Below are 20,877 nucleotides of genomic sequence, written 5' to 3'. Positions count from 1 at the left end.
TTGAAGTCACTGCGATTGGCTGGCAACCAGTCCAGGGTGTCCCCGCCTACTGCCCAGAGCCAGCTGAGATAGGCGCCAGCACCCCCCGCGACCCTTGTGAGGAATAAGCGGTCAAGAAAATGGACGGATGGATATTGAAGTCAATCAGATGAATAATGTGGAAGTAAATGGAAAATGTAGAATGTGGGAATAATCGGCTACAAAATCGGGAATTGTGGGTAAGGTGAATTTGGAACTGAAAAGCTGGAAGAGCTCATGGCGTGAATTGGTTGGAATATATTGAAGCTGGAATGCAGTCGATCGGATGAAAAATTTGGAAATAAATGTGAAATGTAGAATCTGCCATTAAAAATACATGGTAAAAAATCGGGTATGAAATCTGGAATTGTGGGTAAGGCGTGAATTTTTGAACTGAGAAAAATGGAAGCAGTCGTTGCGTGAATTTTTTAAATATGTCGAACTTCAAACGGCAAGAATCGGTTGAAATATGTGGAAGTAGTAGCACGTCAAAAAAGTGCGAGGAATAAAATGGAATAAAAAGCAGAAAAATAACTGGAATGGTGTAGAAAAACATAGAGGCCTCCAGCCTTCATACAATTAGGAAAAAAAAATCATCATAGTTTAACTCATTCACTCCCACCCATTTTCACTGTAGTATTTTCCTGGTTTTTGACTGATTTTGCAAGGCATGCAGAATATTATGTTCTATTGCTATAAAAATATGGAACCTACCAAAAGAGAGATTAGTCTCTTATTTTATCAGGAAAAAAAGTATATTCCTATCTGTTTCTGCTGTGCAGCAATTAGCAATACAACATAGTTAAGTTTCATCATTAGTCACAAATCTGCTTAGAACTGTGGGGAAATCAGCTCGGTTTAACATGGCCTGGTTGATCTCTTATACTCTGCTGCCACTCAACCATTTTCTGCAGTAGAGAGACTGCATCAAAGCCTTCCCTATGCTTTGGCATAAAACAAAACAAAAAAAATGTATAAATACGTCTTTGGGACACTTAAAACATTTAAAATATGACGTATTTATACGTTTTTGGGAGCTAATGAGTTAATTGCAGATTCTTTGGATTAATGGCTGTAGTCATGCTTATGTCCCTCATTTGATTTTGATTACTCATGGAATACCTGAACTAAAGCCGTATTGCACATATGAAAATAGTGTCTAGTCATAATGGCAACATGTATTAAGTGCATACAACTCACCAGCCCCAATGATCCTTTCAATGGAGATGAATGACACGTCAATCTCTTGGGCAAATTCATGCACAGCCTGGTTAGGGTCTTCGTAGGTGAGGGGGTCAATGTAGGTACGCACTCCGGGGAACTTTACTGCAAATACATGAGTAACATCAGAATGTAGACGCACAAAAAAACAATACTAATATAAACCCTCAGAGATTTGTAAATCAGCAAAGTCAGCAATTTGCTAGCAGTAACTCGCTAGTAGTTTTTTTTCAATAGAAAGTAACTAAAACTATTTAGTAAAATGCCCTGCTTCTTCTGTAGCGCCATTTTAACCGATGAATAGCTAGCGTTAGCCACCAGCATAAAGAAAAATTCACCAGGAAAGGCAAACATTTCGCTAATGGCAGTGGGACTTAATAGCTGATCAGCTGGTAATAGCAAGTTGCTTAACTGATCCTAAATAAACGGTCGTATGTGATTTTTTTTTTTTTTTTTTTTTTTTTTTAAATGACTACAATATGTATGACTGAGTCGGAAATGTAGTAGGAAAACAGCAAAATCGGCAGTGTTAATTTAACACCTACAGAGTTCACCTACAGAATTTTCAGCAGTGATGTCATTTTCAGTCGAGAGCAAGTGCCAAAATGCCCTTTTAAAGCTGTTAATTGTACATGAAAAATAATGAAGTTATCAAATCTATTACAAACAAAATATTAACTTTTTACTGCTGAAAATTGGAAAATGTGTAAAGTATCCCTTTCACACGTCAAACGTGTATATAATGGTCCATACTAAATACAGTTAAAACACTTTTGAAAGTGGTAAATATAGAGTTTAACACTGAAAACCATTTAAAAGGTTAATATTACATTTCAGGAGTTAACTCATTCACTGCCTTTGACAAGTATACTAGTCAATTGTATTTTTTAGAGCGGGGATAGATGGGGGAGAATCTGACTATGCTCCACTGTAAATGTCAAACTTGGAAAAAACTTTACTGATGCCCAACCACCGGTAGATGACATCATTGCCTCATTTTATAGGAAATAAACACAGTTTCAGAGTCCATTGGAGAAATGGCTGTATTTTGGCAAACCTACATTTTTCTACTGTCAATTGTAAAAGAACGGGACGAGGCAAAAAGTAGGGAGTCTATTCTGTCTATTCTGTTTTGTAAAAAATGATTTCTGGCAAGTGTTGATCCCTAACCCTTATGAACAGTGAGGGTTCATTCACAAGCTGTCAGTGTATAATGTAACGATTGTGTTTCAGTGCGACAGCAACACAAACTGGCACCACGGTGCTTCTTACGAGCCGGCATGGCAGTCTCGGTCATCTCTAATTGCAACAGATGGGCTGCAGAGCACAATGCCAAAATGTTGCCGAATATATGAAGCTGTCAAGATGGATAAACGATCATCGCCATGTTTGGACTGGACCAGTATGCCAACAATGAAAAGCCCTCGGGATCTTTGACTGTACTGTCACGCAGACACACATGGTCGGGCCTTCAGGGGTAAACTAACCCGTACCGACATGGCCATTGTTTGAACCCTCCACTGTAAACTGCTCATGACAAATCCTTTCACCGCCGATTACACGTACAAAAATAAGTGGTGTTCAATGAAACATATTCATCTTTTTTGCCCAAAAAAATCAAATTGTGGAGATAAACATTTTTCTTTGACAATGATAAGTCAATGTGGACTTACTGTGACCATTATGGAAGTGCATTTTTTCCTCTTCGGGATCTTGTTTTGCTTTACTGTAGCCACACCGCCTAGCAACGATAAGACATTATTATTGTAGTAATGCATTAGTTATTCTTATAGGTCAGAAAGTCTCATTCAATATTTTTTTTTTCTGAGTATTAAACATAAAAATGGACAGAAAGGTGTGCATTATATGGTCTAACATGCAATAACCGTATTTTCCGCACTATAAGGCGCACCTCATTATAAGGCACACCTTCAATGAATGAGATATTTTTAAACTTTTTTTCATTTATAAGGCGCTACAGTAGAGGCTGGGGTTACGTTATGCATCCATTAGATGGTGCTGCGCTAAAGGGAATGTCAACAAAACGGTCAGATAGGTCAGTCAAACTTTATTAATAAATTAGAAACCAGCTTTCTAACAACTCCATTCACTCCCAAAATGAATAAACAGCTGTTTTATTATTTTCTCTGAGGTAAAGTATTAGTATTAGCTAGCGATCCAAGATGGCGGGATCTTCTGCGCATGCGCGTCAACGATCGTGCAGGGTCACCGATAGCGTCTTGACAGCGAGACCTGTTGCGGCTCAATATTGATCCATATATAAGGCGCACTGGATTGATTATAAGGCGCATGGTCAGCTTTTGAAAAAATTGAAGGCTTTTCGGTGCGCCTTATAGTGTGGAAAATACGGTAGTTGTTATTGATTTTAGGGTACTATGGCTAAATGTTTTCCATCATTATTTTTTTCTTTGTATCCAAAAATCCTCCCACACGTCCGGGTTTGTGCCAGTCCAAATAATTCCTCTATGTCAATATTTATACATCCGAGCCACCAGATACAATCAGATAACCTCCAAGAAGATTGATTTTGTACTTCATAAGCACACAGATGCATACGGTACGGCACAGAGCGAGCAGAAACTCAAATTATTATAATTCCATCTAACTAGCTGTAATTGGATACAATCAGGAAATTTATTATGTCTGCCAAAAATGCTCTATACAGACCAAGAACAGGAGCTTTGGAGCAATGTAACAATTTCCTGAAAATGTAATAATGCCATAACATTTTTACTTAACTTACTAAAAATGTAATAAAACTCAATAAAGTAATAATTTCACCAATAATATAAAAAGAAATCATGCCTGATATTGTAATAACATGTTTATTGATAATGTGTGTGATTAATCACCTTAGAATTTTGATTAATCACGATTAATCCCTTAATTAAGAAGGCTCTTTATCAACATTTTTATGCCTGCCAAATTTAAAGCGCACCTGCTATGTGTTATTTCTTTTAACAGTTAATGTTGTGAGGATGTCTTCAACATTTTTTTGATCCATTGCATACTCTCATCCTCCTCATTTTCAAAACAATTAACTTACATAATTAAAACTGGGAAAAAAACAAAACAATAGTTTGACATGAACAAATATTCTGAATGTCATACACAAGCATTTATTAAATGTTTTACTTTAATGCATGTAGTTATCATAACCATATGTTATCAAGATAAGGGATAATCTGTGGCCAAAATTATTAGGGTGATTCATCTGCGTTAATACATGATTAGTGCGATAATTTTTCATGATTAATTAATTAGTTAATGTTTTAAAAAATATGGCACTTTACTGTACTGTACTGTAATTTAATTTATTTAATTCAATCTCCGGTGTAATAACTTTATTTATTGATTGATTGAAATATTAGTTTTTATTTTATTATTATTATTATTATTATTATTATTATTATTGTTATTATTATTATTATTATTATTACTATTAATACAATCTCTGGTGTAATAACCTTATTTATTGATTGATTGAATTTTTATTTTATTATTATTATTATTATTATTATTGTTATTATTATTATTAATACAATCTCTGGTGTAATAACCTTATTTATTGATTGATTGAATTTTTATTTTATTATTATTATTATTATTATTATTGTTATTATTATTAATTCAATCTCTGGTGTAATAACCTTATTTATTGATTGATTGAATTTTTATTTTATTATTATTATTATTATTATTATTGTTATTATTATTATTAATACAATCTCTGGTGTAATAACCTTATTTATTGATTGATTGAATTTTTATTTTATTATTATTATTATTATTATTATTGTTATTATTATTAATTCAATCTCTGGTGTAATAACCTTATTTATTGATTGATTGAATTTTTATTTTATTATTATTATTATTATTATTATTGTTATTATTATTAATTCAATCTCTGGTGTAATAACCTTATTTATTGATTGATTGAATTATTTTGTATTTTATTATCTGTTCTTATTGCTGCTGGATATGTAAATTTGACAAAGGGATCAATAAAGTCAAGTCTAAGTGTAAGTCTAATTTTGACAGCAATAATAAATAAATAAATATATATATATATATATATATATATATATATATATATATATATATATATATATATATATATATATATATATATATATATATATATATATCATTTATTTTTATTTATTCATTTTTTTATCAATTCCAAAATAATATTCACATATGCAGCTCTCTCTCTGTAGAGCAGAGAAGACAAGCGGCTTTACATTGGCAGCTGGATATTCACTGTACACGTGTGTACTTTGTGTCTGCCTGGGGGTGTCTCGCTTTCCCGGATCTGTTGAGTCAAGGGATTTGAGCGTGCCCACTGCCCAGTGGCCACTCGGCCTTCAGACTTCCTGTATGGGGATGTCGGCGTATGTGTGCGCATGTTAACTCGTGTGGACATGCATCACTGCGTATAAGTGTGTCTACACATGCGTGCCCGGTTTCTATGTCAACGGATGTGTGCTAGCAGTCTGGACAGTTAAGATGGGGAGGGGTGGCCTGGGGCGTACAGTAGATGGGGGCTGGCCCAAATTCAACAGTGATTTATTTATTTTTTTCCTGGTCTCCATTTTTTCCTCTTTGCTACATATGCGCCATCCTTGAACACTTTCCTCAACCAATTAGTTTAATGATTGACACACTTTGGTTATGCTGTATTGTTTCAAGACTTGAACAATAGCAGAAACTTTTTTTTTTTTTTTTTTTTTTTTTTAAACAATGTCCATCCCTTTGTAGGTACTGCACATTGGACACTCTCCCAGACAGACACAACACAGTGGCAGAAAACAGCGAGGATCAGCATTTTTTCTCGAACAAGGATCAATGATATTCATGAGTCCAAGCTCTGACAGTAAAGCATTGTGACCACAGCAGCTGCTCGACTTGACCTCCACAAAGGATGCGGCTGAGGGCCGCGGGTTGTATCTGTGATACTGATGGATGCGTCGGCTGCGCTGCGTACGCTCTTTACTGACCCTTTCGATAAACAACATAAGTTGAACACTCCTGATGTGAATCCCTGACTCATATGGAATGAGATGAGGAATTCCTCATGAAGTGGTCGCTGTGTCTGTGCACTGTGCGTATGCAACCTATGACTGCTGTCATACTTGCCACAATGTGACAAACAGGCTGTCATAACAACGCCAAGCCACACATGGGAGCTGCTACATTGACCTGAAGGTAATCATAACACAGATCTGTGAAGCTGAGCTACATCAATGTAGACCATGGCAGGGCAAATCCCTTGGGAAGCATTACGTTGCTTTAACTATTCGATCGACCCAAAAGATCAGTTTTGAGGGCCTTTATAGCTCAACTGCTTGGCAGACAATAACTTTTTTGAAGGCCTGATTTAGCATTTCACACATTTTGTTATCAAAATACACCCTCTACAGATGAGAGGAAGACAGAGGTAGTCGTTATGGCTATGCTTCATATTTTCTGCAATATTTCTAAGCATTGAAACAACAAACATGAAATTAATCAAATATACTCAAATATTTGAGCTGGTGCTGTTACTATCGAATATTTTGAGACTCGATTAATCTATCGATTATTCGATCGATTAATCAGGTTTGTTTTACTTTTGCATTAAAGTGTATTACAAAAGCATTTCCCCCCTGATTACTGTTTATTAGCTCATTTGCTCCCAAAAACGTATAATTACATTTGATTTTAAATATTACCATGCTCCCAAAGACGTATTTACACTTTTTTTTTTTTTTTTTTTTTTTTAATGGTAGAGCATACAGAAGGCTTTGATGCAGCCTCTGAACTGAAGAGAACGCTTGAAGTAATAGTAGTTATTACAAAAACGGCCAACCAGTGGCAGCAGAGTATGAGATCAACTAGGGCCATGTTGCTAATGCTAATTGCTGCAACACGGAAACAGATGGAAATATACTTTTTTTTTTCCTGATGAAAAATCTTTCTTTTGTAAGGTTCAATGTTTTTATAGCAATAGAACACAATATTCTGTGGCCCTTGCAAAATCAGTCAAAATCCAGTAAAAATGGAGCGAAGGGAGTTGCTTCAGTGAAAATGGCTGAGAGTGAATGAGTTAACCAGTGATTGGTGTTTATTTCGCACTGTATTTGTATAGTGATTAAAAAAGGGGGATTGCTTTTGTAATATGTTACTGGTTTGACCATTGTTTTTCAAAGTAAAAACAGATGTTTCCAAATGTCTTATTTTGATTAAATATAGAAGATAATCAGTCTTCTTTCATGAAGGACCACAGAAATCAGTGAACAATTACTGTTGATGATGAAATCAGATGATTTGGAAAATTTCAAAAAAAATAAAATAAATGGCTCCAAATTATTATTAAAACAGTTGTGTATTAATTTGATAATCGATTACTTTTCGATTAATCGATTAATTTTGACAGCTCTAATTTGAGCTGTGCATTTTTACAAAAAAATATGATGCTTATCGATACAGTGCTGAGAGTAGCTTTCAGGATAGTGCTATGCAAGTCAAAGCCCCGCTATGTGATAAGATATCTATTGATTTTGTACTTTGCCCAAGTAGTCTTTCATTTTGAACGGGTTACTGTACAAAAACAACATCAGACTGCTTGTCCCACTATAATCCCAAACATGTCTATTCAGACTACAACTTTACTTTAATGGCCTTACCGTCCGCTTAGTAGAAATCCGGCCACCACTGCCAGGAGGACAAGTGCCAAAGTGATGGCCACTGCTACTATAGAAGCTTGGGCACGTTCGCTGGTAGCAGTTACTGCCAATGGAGCGAGATAAAAACAGGACTAGATTTACAAACACATCTACTTGGACTGTGATACTGATACAGCTTTCAAAAACAGAATGCAGTCAAGTGCAGGTGTGAGCGGTTTGCATTGCCACGCTTGCCCACTCGCACTGCTTCTCTCACTCCCTCGTCCAATATTTCCCTGTGAACTCACAGTAAGGGCTCGTCTGGAATTCAAAACGGCGGCTAAACGCGCCATAGCCTGCAGATGTCCTGGCTCGCACCTGTAATACACAAGGTAGAGGTCCTAAAAACCTTGAATTTTCTCAAACAATATATACTCTTATACTGTATATGTATAGAAATGACAGGAGTTGCTAATTAATTAAACCTTGACACTGGAATTTATTTATATATATATATATATATATATATATATATATATATATATATATATATATATATATATATATATATATATATATATATATATATATATATATTTTTTTTTAATTACTTTTTTCCCACTTTTTCCACATGCATGACAAATTATTTATGGTATAATGAAAGTATTAACTAAACATTATTTCAAAGTGAAATGACAAAGAAAGTTGAACCTTGAGAAGAGATTATTTTCATTTTGATTATTTCTCATGGGGAAAATTAATATGAAGTGTGAAATAATTGATCAGCCTCCTGGAACAGATTGTCCACTGTCAGCTTCCTATATTGAATTCTACTGAGAATGCGCTGACTAGAACCATTTCCAAAAATCTTTGGCTGACTTATTGGTCCATCACAATATTCTATCTGAGGGACTTTTTATTTGAGTTATACGTCACTTTGCATAAAAAAGCTTTGCAAGTGCTTGTTCGTCTCCTGTACATTCCCCGATGTTTCTTTTCCGTGTCATCTCATTATCATTAATCAATATCTATATGGATTTTCTCAGCCTGTGTCCGACCTGGAAGATGTAGACTGAAGAGGGTTTTAGGCTTTCCACCACCATCTCTGTCTCCCTGGATTTTATGATGGTGTAGCTTGAGTCCTGCTCCTGTTGGAAGAGAAAGAGTAAAGTGCACATTTCAGACATCTATCCTGTAAGACTTGCACTTTTTTTTATTTATTTTTTTTATTGCAGTCCATGAGCTTTGTTTGAGAGTGTATTACGCCCGTGCGTAAGGATCAGTTTTCCAACTGTAACCTCATCGGGTTTAAACAAGGCTAAATGCCCACTCCATTAGCCAGAAACCATTAGCTAACCACTGACCACAAACCTTTCTTTTTTTTCCCCTCTCTCCCTCTCCGGTATACCTTTATTATGACCTTCCCAGAAAAGAATGCTTACAAGCATGAAAGGAAGAGACGAGGAAGGGCACAGGATCACTGAACTGAGCTGAAGCATTAAATTGCTCTCTTTAACAAAGTCCACCTTAAAAACAGCTTTGGGAAAGTGCACGTTATTTTCACAAGGTGCCATTTAAGTGTGAAAACATCAGCAAAATGATGGCGTTACACACACTGTAAAGAAAGCAACTCAGGCAAAGCAAATAAAGACAACAGTGTACCTAATGAAGTGGCCAGTGTGCATTTTGCATGAAGAACATAAATGCAAACACAGTTGATCGTTTTAATGAGAATATTCGCTTGATAGCATCACCTTCTCAAAATACTTGATCTCATATTCCAGGATGATGCCATTCGGTCGGTCTGGTTCTGCCCAGGAAAGTGCGATGCTGCTCTTGCCAGCGTGACCTTTTCTCACCACACTCACTGGGGAAGGTGCTGCACACATACACGCACAATTAAAACCTGGCAACAACACAGCTGACATTGTTTCATGGCACCTCATCCTTAGTTAATTGTAAGTACAGAAAATGTCACAAAAGCCGAAAATTGCTACTGTGTATGTTAGGATCATTCCAACCGATTGTGCTCCATTACTATGAGTATGTGTCCATTTGACTCATTTCATCCATCATGCGTCCCCAACACTTTTCGTATTCAAGCTCCTTCGGGGATGCTTGATTGTTTTCATCCCGCTGAGCTGTTCCAACCAATGAGTGGATTTCTGGGCCAAGGCAGCTCAGCTACAATTTTGGCATTGAGATGCGTGAGTGCCTAATTAAACTATCCAGTTAAATCTTCGGCAATTCAATCAATGCTGGCAGAGGAGAAGGCGAGTTGAACCGCGACTCTGTCAATCTGTCGCAGTGCTGAGGGAGCCGCAACACTGCAAAATATTATGAGCAATATTAGCAGGCTACTTCCTGGTTCATGTACGGTGATGTAAAAAAAAAAGAAATAGTGGAATAGTTGAGAATCTGACCTAATTAAATAGAGAATGCAATTTATAGGGAAAATTGCGTGTGAAGGCTGGAAGGCTAAATAAAAAATTGTGAAACGGTATCGAACAATATGTGGTATTACTATATTGAATGATATAATGATGTGAAATTATATAAAACGGTTTGGAATCAGCTGAACATGTTGAAGTTGGAACGGTTTGAACTGGGCAAAAAAAATGCAGAAATTAGAGGAGAAAAACAAACAAAAATGTATTTTTTTTTACTTTAATTTGAAACATTTTGGGAAAAAAAAATGCAGTAGGTATAAACCAAATAGTAGCGCTGAATAGCGTGAATTTTTGAAGTATGTTGCAATTGGAAATGTATGAATCGGTGAATAAATAGAAATAGAGATGCATGACGTAGAATACAGTATATGAATTTGTGAATTTTTTGAAAAAAAAAAATATATATATACTTTGAAAAAATTTGAACTTTTGGTTATGTAAAAATTTTTGGATTCATTGAAAATCGTTCCCAAGGTGAATTCAATGAGCTGAATGTCAAAAATTTCAAATGGAAACAATGTAAATTTGTATTGTTGGATGTGCCATTGGGAATGAATTGGACATTTTTGGTTAAACAATTTAGAATTTTTGAAAAGCCGCAATTTTTCGGAATGAGAAGAATGGAAGCACTTTTGATGTGAATTTTTGAAACGTGCTGAATATGGAATGGTGCGAATTGGTCGACAAATGCGGAAGGAGTAGCACCTCAAAAAAGTGTGAGGAATAAAATAGTGGATATAAAAATAAAGTTGAAGTAACATTTGCGTTTAGCGGGAATGTATGCCTGTAAAGTTGGAAATTGTACCGCTGTCATGAACAATGCATCCTCTGCGAGAAACATCCATATTACAAATTTAAAAGCATGCGTACGTACCTACCTATGCATGCTTTAAATAGCCTCACGTTGTGTGTGGATTTGCAATAATTTCCATTTTAACACAGGTTTTTGAGGTAATTTATTCTCGAGTCAAGTGAGCTAGCTTGCGTGAGTCTGCATCCGTCATTGAGCCATCCTGTTGTAACCTGAACTGTTGGCCCATCTCTCAAAGGGACAGTTGGAGAATCTACAACACAAGAGGCTTTTAACCAGGCAAAATGCTCCCTCTGGCAACGTCTACACTGTGTGTGTGTGCGACACCAAACAACGTTTAGGTTTCAATAGCCTCAGCAGAACTCTACAGGGAATAAATCATCGCTACAAACACAGTAACTGTATCCTGAGTAGATGGTTTCACAAAAGTCCTATCTGCAACATCTTAAAAGCCTGAAACCAAAAACCGACACACATGCACACGCTTTGTTTTTAAATACTGTAAAGGCTTGGCTGTCATGATGACAGAGTGGCTATATTTTGTCCTGCACTTTAACTGATAATAATGCACCAAAAGTACGTTTAAATCCTCCAAAAAATGACACATTATATCAATTACATACACATATCATGTATACATTATGACGGGGGCAGTCATGATGTATACTGGGGCAAAGCCTTCTGTTACAAAAACAACATTTAGAAGTACAAACTGTACATACAGTTGACATGGGAATTGGGAATTCGAATGCTTTCTCCTGGTCACCACCTCGTCCTGCTCCTTCATAGGCGCTATCAAACTATGCACACAAAAACCAGCAGACATTCCAATAGCTTATTCAGTCTTAGACAATAAGATTCTGATTTCAAAGCTACATTCAAGGAACATCACATATTAGAGAGACAAGTGTGACGGTTGAAGCGGCAAGGGGACGTGTGATTGTTTAGACAAAAGTGTGGGAGACATTTGAAAGTGTGTCGATACGCCCCCCAACAACACTTTTAACAGCAGAACAACATAACATAAATGTCGATGAGTTCCGCAAAAATATCTATCAATCTATCTATCAATCTATTAGGGGTGTGAATTGCCTGGTACCTGACGATATGACCCGTATCACGATTCATAGGTTCACGATTCGATTCAATACCGATTAATCCCGATATGAATTTACAAGTCGATTGTTGCGATTTTTTTTTCTCAACTTTAGAAAATACCATTCAGTAAACTTGTACATGTACACTGTAAGATTTGTATGAAAATTTTTTATTTATTGATCTCAAACTTCAGTTTTATAACTGTGAGCCATTTATTTAACAAACAGGTTGTAACCTTTCTTCATATATTGAAATAAAATATTAAGGCTTAATGTTCCATTAATATAACATTCTTCCATGCGTAAGGTGTGAAACCTAGATAAGTTTTGTTGAATATTTTATATTTATTTTATATTTAAAAAATCAATTCGGCTGCCTATTGAATCAACTCGAGAATTGCGTGCTTTAGTATTGCGATATATTGCCGAATCGATTTTTTTCAACACCCCTACTATCTATCTATCTATCTATCTATCTATCTATCTATAATTTAACTTAATTTTGTAAGCCACCTTTACTAAGATCTTAAGACAGTGATAGCTGCCAACTTATTAAGTTGAAGTATCTCCGCCTTACAGTATTATCACAGTGCTGAAAATAAAACAGAGAACCACTTTCCCTCTGCAGCTTTAAAAAAAAAAAAAAAAATCAATACAGACACTCAAATATCTAACTATGGTTTATAAGTACACTGAGAGAAATATCATCATCATCAGTACAACGAAAGTGTGAGAACAAGGGATACATTTTCCAGAGAAGCTGATTTCATCTTGTTTTCTTGGAAATGACGTGCTCTATTTCATACCAATCTTTTGTTTTATAACATCTGCAATGCAACTCTCCCAGGCAAACAAGATACCAGAACACCTCTCTTCGCTTTGGTATTCATAAAAGCAATGAAAAGATAAGTGTTAAGAATGAGGAAGGCCAGAATGGAATGTACACAGTGACACACTCCATAAAAGTTCATTTTTATCCGAGAATTACATCAAGATGTCAAATGAAATGAACGGCAAGTTGCATTTACTTGAAGTACCCCATGAAGTACCCCAATGCCGTGTCTGTTCTTTATAATGGCTCATATATAAATGTTATCTTTATATATATGATATTATATGAAAGTCCGACGAGTAAGCCTTGATACCATAAGTAACTCTAAAACTAACTCCTGCTAAAAAGTTCACAAGTCCACAGCCGTTAAAGTTGCTAGAGATTCACGGTCATAGGAAGAATGTTCTCACGTGTACCAGTATGAATGTTCTCGCAAACACTCTTAGGAAGAACGTTCTCGCCAGAGCTGGTCAAAACCCTCGTTACATCGCCCCGTCATTGACGGATGCCCGCCTTTTGGCGAGCGCTTCCGCATTTTCGATGGGTGCTTTATTACGAAGTCTCGTAAGAATACACGAACTGACAAAAGCAGGTGTAATGTCCGTTGATCCGGGTCAGTACAGGCGGTCCTTCTCAGTCTGTGTAAATTTACGAGGCTTGTCGTCATAAAGCACTGGCCGAATATGGGGAAGCAAGCGCTGAAAGGTGGCGACCGAAGAAACGACGATTTTCCCCAGCTCTGGTTCTTGCGTACGTTCGTAAGAAGTACGTTCTCGCGTACGCTCTTAGCAAGAACATTCTCGCCAGAGCTGGGAAAACCCCCCGTAACATCGGCCAATCATTGACGGATGCCCACCTTTTGGCGAGCGCTTCCGCATTTTCAGTGAGTGCTTTATGACACGAAGTCTCGTAAGAATACACGGACTGAGCACTGACAAAAGCTGGTGTTATGTCCGTCGATCCAGGTCAGTACAGACGGTCCGTCTCAGTCCGTGTATTTTTACGAGGCTTCACGCCATAAAGCACTGGCCGAATATGCAGGAGCACTTGCTGAAAGGTGGCATCCGTCAATAACAAGCCGATGTAAGAACGGTTTTGCCCAGCTCTGGTTCTCGCGTACGTTTTCAGGAAGAACATTCTCTGTTCAAGTTCTTTGGAAGACCTTTCTCTGAGGCCATTGTGTATAACAAGAACACCATATTTTGCTGTATAATGTTTTTGTTGGATAATGTTTCACATAAAATCTGAATAAATCTAAATCAGCAATTGGAGTTTGGGTAGCTCAATCAGAAAATACTTTTCTGGGGATTTCAAAGTTGTAGGTTTGAGTAGGGATCGGTATTTTATCAAATTTTCTTGATCAATTATGGGGAAGTAATGGAGTAAATGCCTCCGGATGACATGAAAGGAGCGCAAAGTACAGCAAGACTTTAAGTGTGCTTGTTCGAGTTTGCCAGATCAACTTCCGTGATCACCTCTCCTTAGTCCTACCTGCCCTTCACCACCGGTAGCCTCTTCTGCACAAGTACCGGCACTTTATTATTCAGCAGGGCTTTAGAGGGACACTGTGAAACCACCTATTTATCTGACCCCTTATCAAGTATGACACTTCCCACACTTCCCGCTGCAGGTCTACTCTTCCTCTGCCTGTCAGCTCTCCGGTTGGCCTTCTCTCTGCCATTTCGTGGTGGCTCGTAACACACATACGTGTGACACAGATCCTCGCAGAGTTGATCACAGTCATCACTGAGTGATTACATACAAGGGTTTCTTGTAGATGCTGCTATGAACAAAATGGACTCAGGATTGTTTAAGGTGCATCAGGAAATAGGATGCCGCTCGGATCGACGGAGGAAACATTCGTTCCAGTGGAGAAAGCCCAAGTGGATTGATGGCTGTTTGAGGCAACATCTGGTGAAGGTGGCAGCTGTTTTCAGCTCTGGTAAATAACAAAGCTGTCAGCCTTAATCAAGCGACTGAACACAACTATCACGAAATTAACACTGTACTGAACTGCTGTGAGTACATTTTTGTGTCCTTTGGGGGCATACTAATACCTTTTCTCGTTGACTGTCCGCAACCTGCTGTCACTAAATAACAGTATACCTTTTGAATAATCTTGTCCTTCTGCTGTATGCAGTAATGGAATTATTTATTGCTGTGTTTTGCGTGTGTGATTTAGTAACTTTTAATTACTTAACATGATGGATGCCAAAGTCTACAAAATGGCTTGGTAAAATGTAGCATATAACTTCACAGTGAAACTCAGGGTTACTGAACCCAAATGTATTAACAAGTTATGATATCTATCTAAATCACATGTATGGGAGCATTTTGGCAATTCGGGGTGAAATGAGACTTGAGTATGGATTTTTTTTTTCCTACGGCGCCAGAAAGACAAGTCAAGGAAGCTTCAACATTAGTAGCAGAACAAACGCAGCTAGCTTGACTTAATTCTGTTCTCAACATTTCGGCTTGTGGATTTGATCGCCGTCACATGGTTGCTGTCTACACGCCATCCCGAAATCATATTCAGTCGCTAATTAAGGACCCTAACAAGCCGCTAGTTAATTATGCCGTCATACAGCAAAAATCTGCGGCACTAGCGGCTAGCAGCTAGTTGCTAACAGCAAGTGCCTGACAGGCTACTTTTAAAGTAGTCTGACGGCTGTGGCTTTGCCTTATTTTTACTTTTTTTTCAGTGACTTGGACATATTGTACTTTGTAATTGACTCTCCATGTTTAAAGGAAGAGGATGTGCCTTAAATTGCACTTTGAGGTTTGAGTTATCTTGCCTTATATTGCACTTGAATTTGTGTTCCTAAAATGGCCATTTTTTACATTTTGAGTTGATTTTTTTTAATGGGCAACACTTGTGCTTGTAAAATAAAATTTAAAACAACTTTTTTATGTACTTATTTTTCCTAATCAGAAAAACGATCCATGACTCAAATTTGTGATCTATCCGAACCGTGAATTTTTTGATCTGCGGCACCACTAGCCACGATACTCAACAGCTCTCACTGGTGCTTGCCTTCAACACTTGAAATAAATGAACAAGTGCAATTTAACCAGTGTTAATTGCACCCATTGCCCAGAAGCAGAAACCTTGCCTGTCATATGTAATCTAACATAATCCCAAATCTCCAATTGGCTAACTCTAATCCCGCTACAACTCCGATGAACTCAAAGCGAGCTCTGCGGTCTGGTGTAATCCACTCAAGACTGCTGACAGTCACAGTGACAGCGGGGTTAGAGGTCTGTCGCTTCCTTTGACTGTCAGACAACCATCTGTCTCTTCCTTCCCTGACCGAGTGACCGTCTCTGTCATCCACACTCGTCCGCTGCTATTACAACTTCCTCTTATTCCACGATAGCATGCAAACCATCTGTCAATAAACTGGAACATGAAGCTTCTTTAAAAGTCTTCTTTTTCAATTTATCCCCTTAAATGGAAGCATTTCAGAGAACGCAGACGTTTTATTCCGCTCATTCCATCATCCCGTGAGCTTGCCATTTCATTACCAACAAATAAAACTAAACTACGCGAGCACAATTTGCTTGTTAACACAAAAAAAATTGGCTTCCCAAGCAGATGCTAAATTCTATTTGAAGAGAAGCCAAGAAAGCTCTACAAATTGAAAATTATGGTGAGGTCCATTGTCTCAATTTATTATCTGTTATGGTCTACTATGGCATTGTTGTTGCAAACAATACGATATTGTCAAAAATTAGATGCAAATTGTAGCAAAAATGTCAGCATGTAAACTAGCATGTTGTCAGCATAATTGGCCTCAGCATAATTGGCCTCAATGACCATCCTACTCCCATATACGGTTATTTATACAGAAACAGTCATAAATATGGAGCTGTGTTTACAGGAATTGTGTTAGTTTTCTTTCAAATATAAAAATGAAGAATTCTCCACTGAGACTCAAGGCATGAGTAAAAGTAAATACGGTAACAGACTTGAGTTATACAGTGATATCATGATCATCTGGTGTTTACAACATACTCATAGCAGGAGATCGAAACAGTCCCAGTGGATACACACGTATTCAAAAGCACTTTGTGAACGATGGAATTAAAAGGCGTACATACCAGCCTGATTGGTGGTCACATTGAGTGACACATACTGCTTGGTGTGGTCTTTGGCCAGCTCTGACACGCCATTGACGGCCTCCAGCAGGAAACTGTAGTTGGTGTGCGACTGCAGGTCGGCCACCATCACCGAGGTGTTGGACAGGCCCACCTGACGTGGCAGAAAGCGAACGTTGGGACCGCACTCTTCCAAGCCCCTTCCGTCGGGCAAGACTTGTCTGCAAAGGACGTTGTAACGGATGTCCTTCCTGCCACCGGACTCCATGGGGACAGACCACTCCAGGAAAACGCTGGTCTCATTGACGTTGGAGATGGCGTTGCGTGGCGCAGACGGTGGCCCTGAGAGTACAAGAAACAGCAAGGTCACTTCATTAGGAACATATAGGGCTATAATTTAAATCACGATTATGTATTTTTGGTAAAAAAAACTAACAAACAAAAAACAGAAAATGTTTAAGTATTAAAAAAATAGAAACACTATAATTATGTAAGCTCCTTTTGGTCCAAATTGAATTTATAAAATTCATATATTTATTTACTTAGTTATTTATGTTGGCAAACATTTGAAGTAGGAGTGCAGCATGTGGAGTGTGCAGTAGGACAATAATATATTTTTTGGTACAAAACAAGAAATGTTTACACATTTAATAATATTAATTAAACTAAATAGAAACACTATAATTATGTAAGTTTCTTTTGGACCAAAAAGAATTTATAATAAATCTATTTATAATAATATATATTTATTTATTTATGTTGACAAATATTTGAAGTTGGAGTGCAGCATGTACACTGTGCAGTAGGATGAACATTTATTTTTTAGTACAAAACAAGAAAATGTAAAAAACAAATAAAATATATTAAGACAAAAAAACACTAATTATGGAAGTTCCTTTTGGATGAAACAAAATTCATTAAAATGTTAAAAGGTGCAAATGTATAAATTTAAACTAAAAAATTAGTGTTTATAATATTTTTGTTTTTACGATTATGCTGATTTTGCAATTGAGGAGTTGCCATAATTGAAATTTTAATTGAATTTCAATTAATTGCACAGACAATGTGATGAGGTATGTAAAAATTGGCTGTACAAAAAAAAAAAATATATTGCATTTCTACTACTGTAAATACAGGTATCTGATATATATATATTTTTTTCTCAAAGCAAATATGTGCAAATACAGAAGTTGAATCTCACGTGTGCAGGCCATATTGGGAGGATCAGAGTCAATCTTGTAATATCCTTCTTCACAGCTGCATATAGTTGCTCCAGTGTGCCGGGCCACGCTGTGGGGTGGACATTTACTGCAGAGCAAAGACTCCAGCAGCGAGCGGTAAAACCCCACTTTGCAAGCTGAAAGACAGGAAAGGAGCGTGAGCGGATGCCGCGGGGGGCGTTTAAAAGCGGGCTAAAAAGATGAGATGATAGCAGCAGATGTACAGATAGAAAAGGGAGTCATAGAGGTTAAATGAAGTGCGAGAAGAAGAGAAAGAAGGACAGTGCAGTTAGTTGCTTTGACAGGAAAGGAGGTCAAAGTGCCAATCAGACTTTCCCAGAGAGTTTTGATGTTATCAGAGATACCAGTAGAGCAATAAAAGAGAAATAAAAACATTTGTTACCTTGTTTTTGTTCTATGGTTTTGTCAGTATCCCCCAAGGGATTACTGTGATCGCCTCATGCATCTTAATGAAGTGTTCCATTAGTTTTGCTACTTAAAACAACCGCTGCTGTTTTCTTATGATGCGACCTATGGGTAGCAGATACAATGAAAACAGCAGAGGCCCTTGAATTGAACCCTGTGGAACACCATACGTTCACCATATTTTCAACTGAACCCAGGTTAAGAACCATTGATCTCAAGCAGAGGTGTCCAAACTACGGCCTGGGGGCCATTTGCGGCCCACCATCCATTTTTTTTAGTGGCCCACGACATATGCTAAAAATGGCATTTGACTCAGTTCAAATAAAATAAGAACAAAAATGTTTGGAGATAGTCAAAGTAAGAAGGGAGGGTGTTGCAAAACATAGGTGCTATTAAAGGTTATTTTAATTAACTAAAACTAACGAACTAACCAAAACTAAAATTCCAAAAATAATTTCGTTAACAAAATAAAATAAAAACTAAAATGCTTTAAAAAACGAAAACTAACTGAAATGACATTTTATGTATACAAAACTAACTATAATTATAGTAAAAATGTACTTCATTTTTGTCTTTGGTGTGATTTTTAATAGATTTATTTGGATATAAACCGGAATAATGACGTTTGAAAGTATGTCATACAGAAGTGACATCATCCAGCAGCAGCCAATAGAAAAGCACCTTCAGATGACGTTGCTCTCATGGTGTTTTTTAAATATTGCGCACAAGTAATACACATTTAACAAAAACTAATACTAATACTGAAACTAACTAAACTAAAACTAAGCATTTATTAGAGAACTAAAATAAAAAATTCCAAAACTATAATAACTGTACTGCCATATTACAAATAAAATGGTGTATATACTGTAGCATTTTTCGAACTATGCAAAGCACAAATAAATTATTTGTAAAATTTTTAGGACTAAACAGAATTCTCTTCATAACATTATGTGGCCCTTGCGTCCTTCTGATTTTCTGTATGTGGCCCTCAAATGAAAAAGTTTTGACACCCCTGATCTAAAGGTATAAGTTTGGGACTTCCGTTTTCTTCTTTTCAGCCATACTTTTAGCAAGTCAGTTGCCTTGTGTGGTTTTGCACACTTATATTGATTGTGCTTTGGACTGTGAGCTGTCAAAACGCGTCTGTCAAACAAGTTGAATACATTATGTACAGACACTGATGGACGATTCAAACGACCGCCGCTGCTGCCGCTCAGCCTGTCAGTCTCCGGCTCACTGATTTGTCACCAGCAGGCAGCAAGCAGCTGATTAAGAATTTTGCTCTTACATCTGCGATACACAACAACGTCTCAGATGGGCGACACATCGCACAACAGAATGCAAGAAACAGATGTAATCTCCCCAACACAAACACGCATTCGGGTGCAAGGGAGGCTTGACACACACAGAATGTTAACACGCAAGAATGCATCAACAACTTCTGTCCCCGCAGCTATCCAGTCACTGACTTATCGCTGCAACATCCTCTCCCTTGTGTTGCTGTTGCTCCTAGACAGATACAAATAGACACGTGTGATAATGGAGCTTCCACAGGGGAGCTTCGTCCTCTTAAGGCTATGTGCTTGATCGCTCCTTTGTTTCTCTTTTGTGGACCATTCAGGCCGCAACTGTGATTAATAACTACATTAAGCATAGATAAAACCAAAGAGGTAAGGAAGGAAGGAAATTAGGGTAAGATAGAAAAGAGGGAAAAGCGGGACAAAGGAGATGTGGAAGATTTGTGTGTGTCTCAGGCAGCAGTGAGTCACCTTGATGGGACCTTGGCCAGTTGTCATGGAACGTTAGGCCTGAAAAATTCTCTTTCTGACCTTGCCGTCTGACAGGCAAACCCCCACACACAGACGGATAAGCACACACCCATTTGGCGTGTAAGATGCCACACATAGTCTGCCGATGAATGTGAGTTCAAATTTATTGTAAAGTGAAAATAAACATGTTAAGTGTTGCTACATTTGAATGGTTGAAAAAAAAATTGCAAAGACATAAAATGAGCCTTCAAGAAAGTCAAG

The 20,877-nt window shown here is 37.3% G+C and overlaps 1 protein-coding gene across 1 annotated transcript in view; it reads right to left on the bottom strand.

The window, feature by feature from the left end:
* Positions 1 to 20,877, bottom strand: part of epha5 (EPH receptor A5) — a 70,496-nt gene that overhangs the window by 15,134 nt on the left and 34,485 nt on the right. The window contains exons 4-11 of the mRNA XM_077496857.1: positions 18,400 to 18,555; positions 17,202 to 17,540; positions 9,665 to 9,789; positions 8,969 to 9,058; positions 8,219 to 8,288; positions 7,932 to 8,034; positions 2,913 to 2,980; positions 1,219 to 1,344 (exon numbers count right to left, since the gene is read on the bottom strand). Coding sequence (XP_077352983.1) covers positions 1,219 to 1,344; positions 2,913 to 2,980; positions 7,932 to 8,034; positions 8,219 to 8,288; positions 8,969 to 9,058; positions 9,665 to 9,789; positions 17,202 to 17,540; positions 18,400 to 18,555 — 1,077 coding nt within the window. The remainder of the gene's footprint in view (positions 1 to 1,218; positions 1,345 to 2,912; positions 2,981 to 7,931; positions 8,035 to 8,218; positions 8,289 to 8,968; positions 9,059 to 9,664; positions 9,790 to 17,201; positions 17,541 to 18,399; positions 18,556 to 20,877) is intronic.

This window comes from Festucalex cinctus, chromosome 15, assembly GCF_051991245.1.
Source record: "Festucalex cinctus isolate MCC-2025b chromosome 15, RoL_Fcin_1.0, whole genome shotgun sequence".
Taxonomy (NCBI): Eukaryota; Metazoa; Chordata; class Actinopteri; order Syngnathiformes; family Syngnathidae; genus Festucalex; species Festucalex cinctus.
This window is presented reverse-complemented; position numbering and strand designations above follow the sequence as displayed.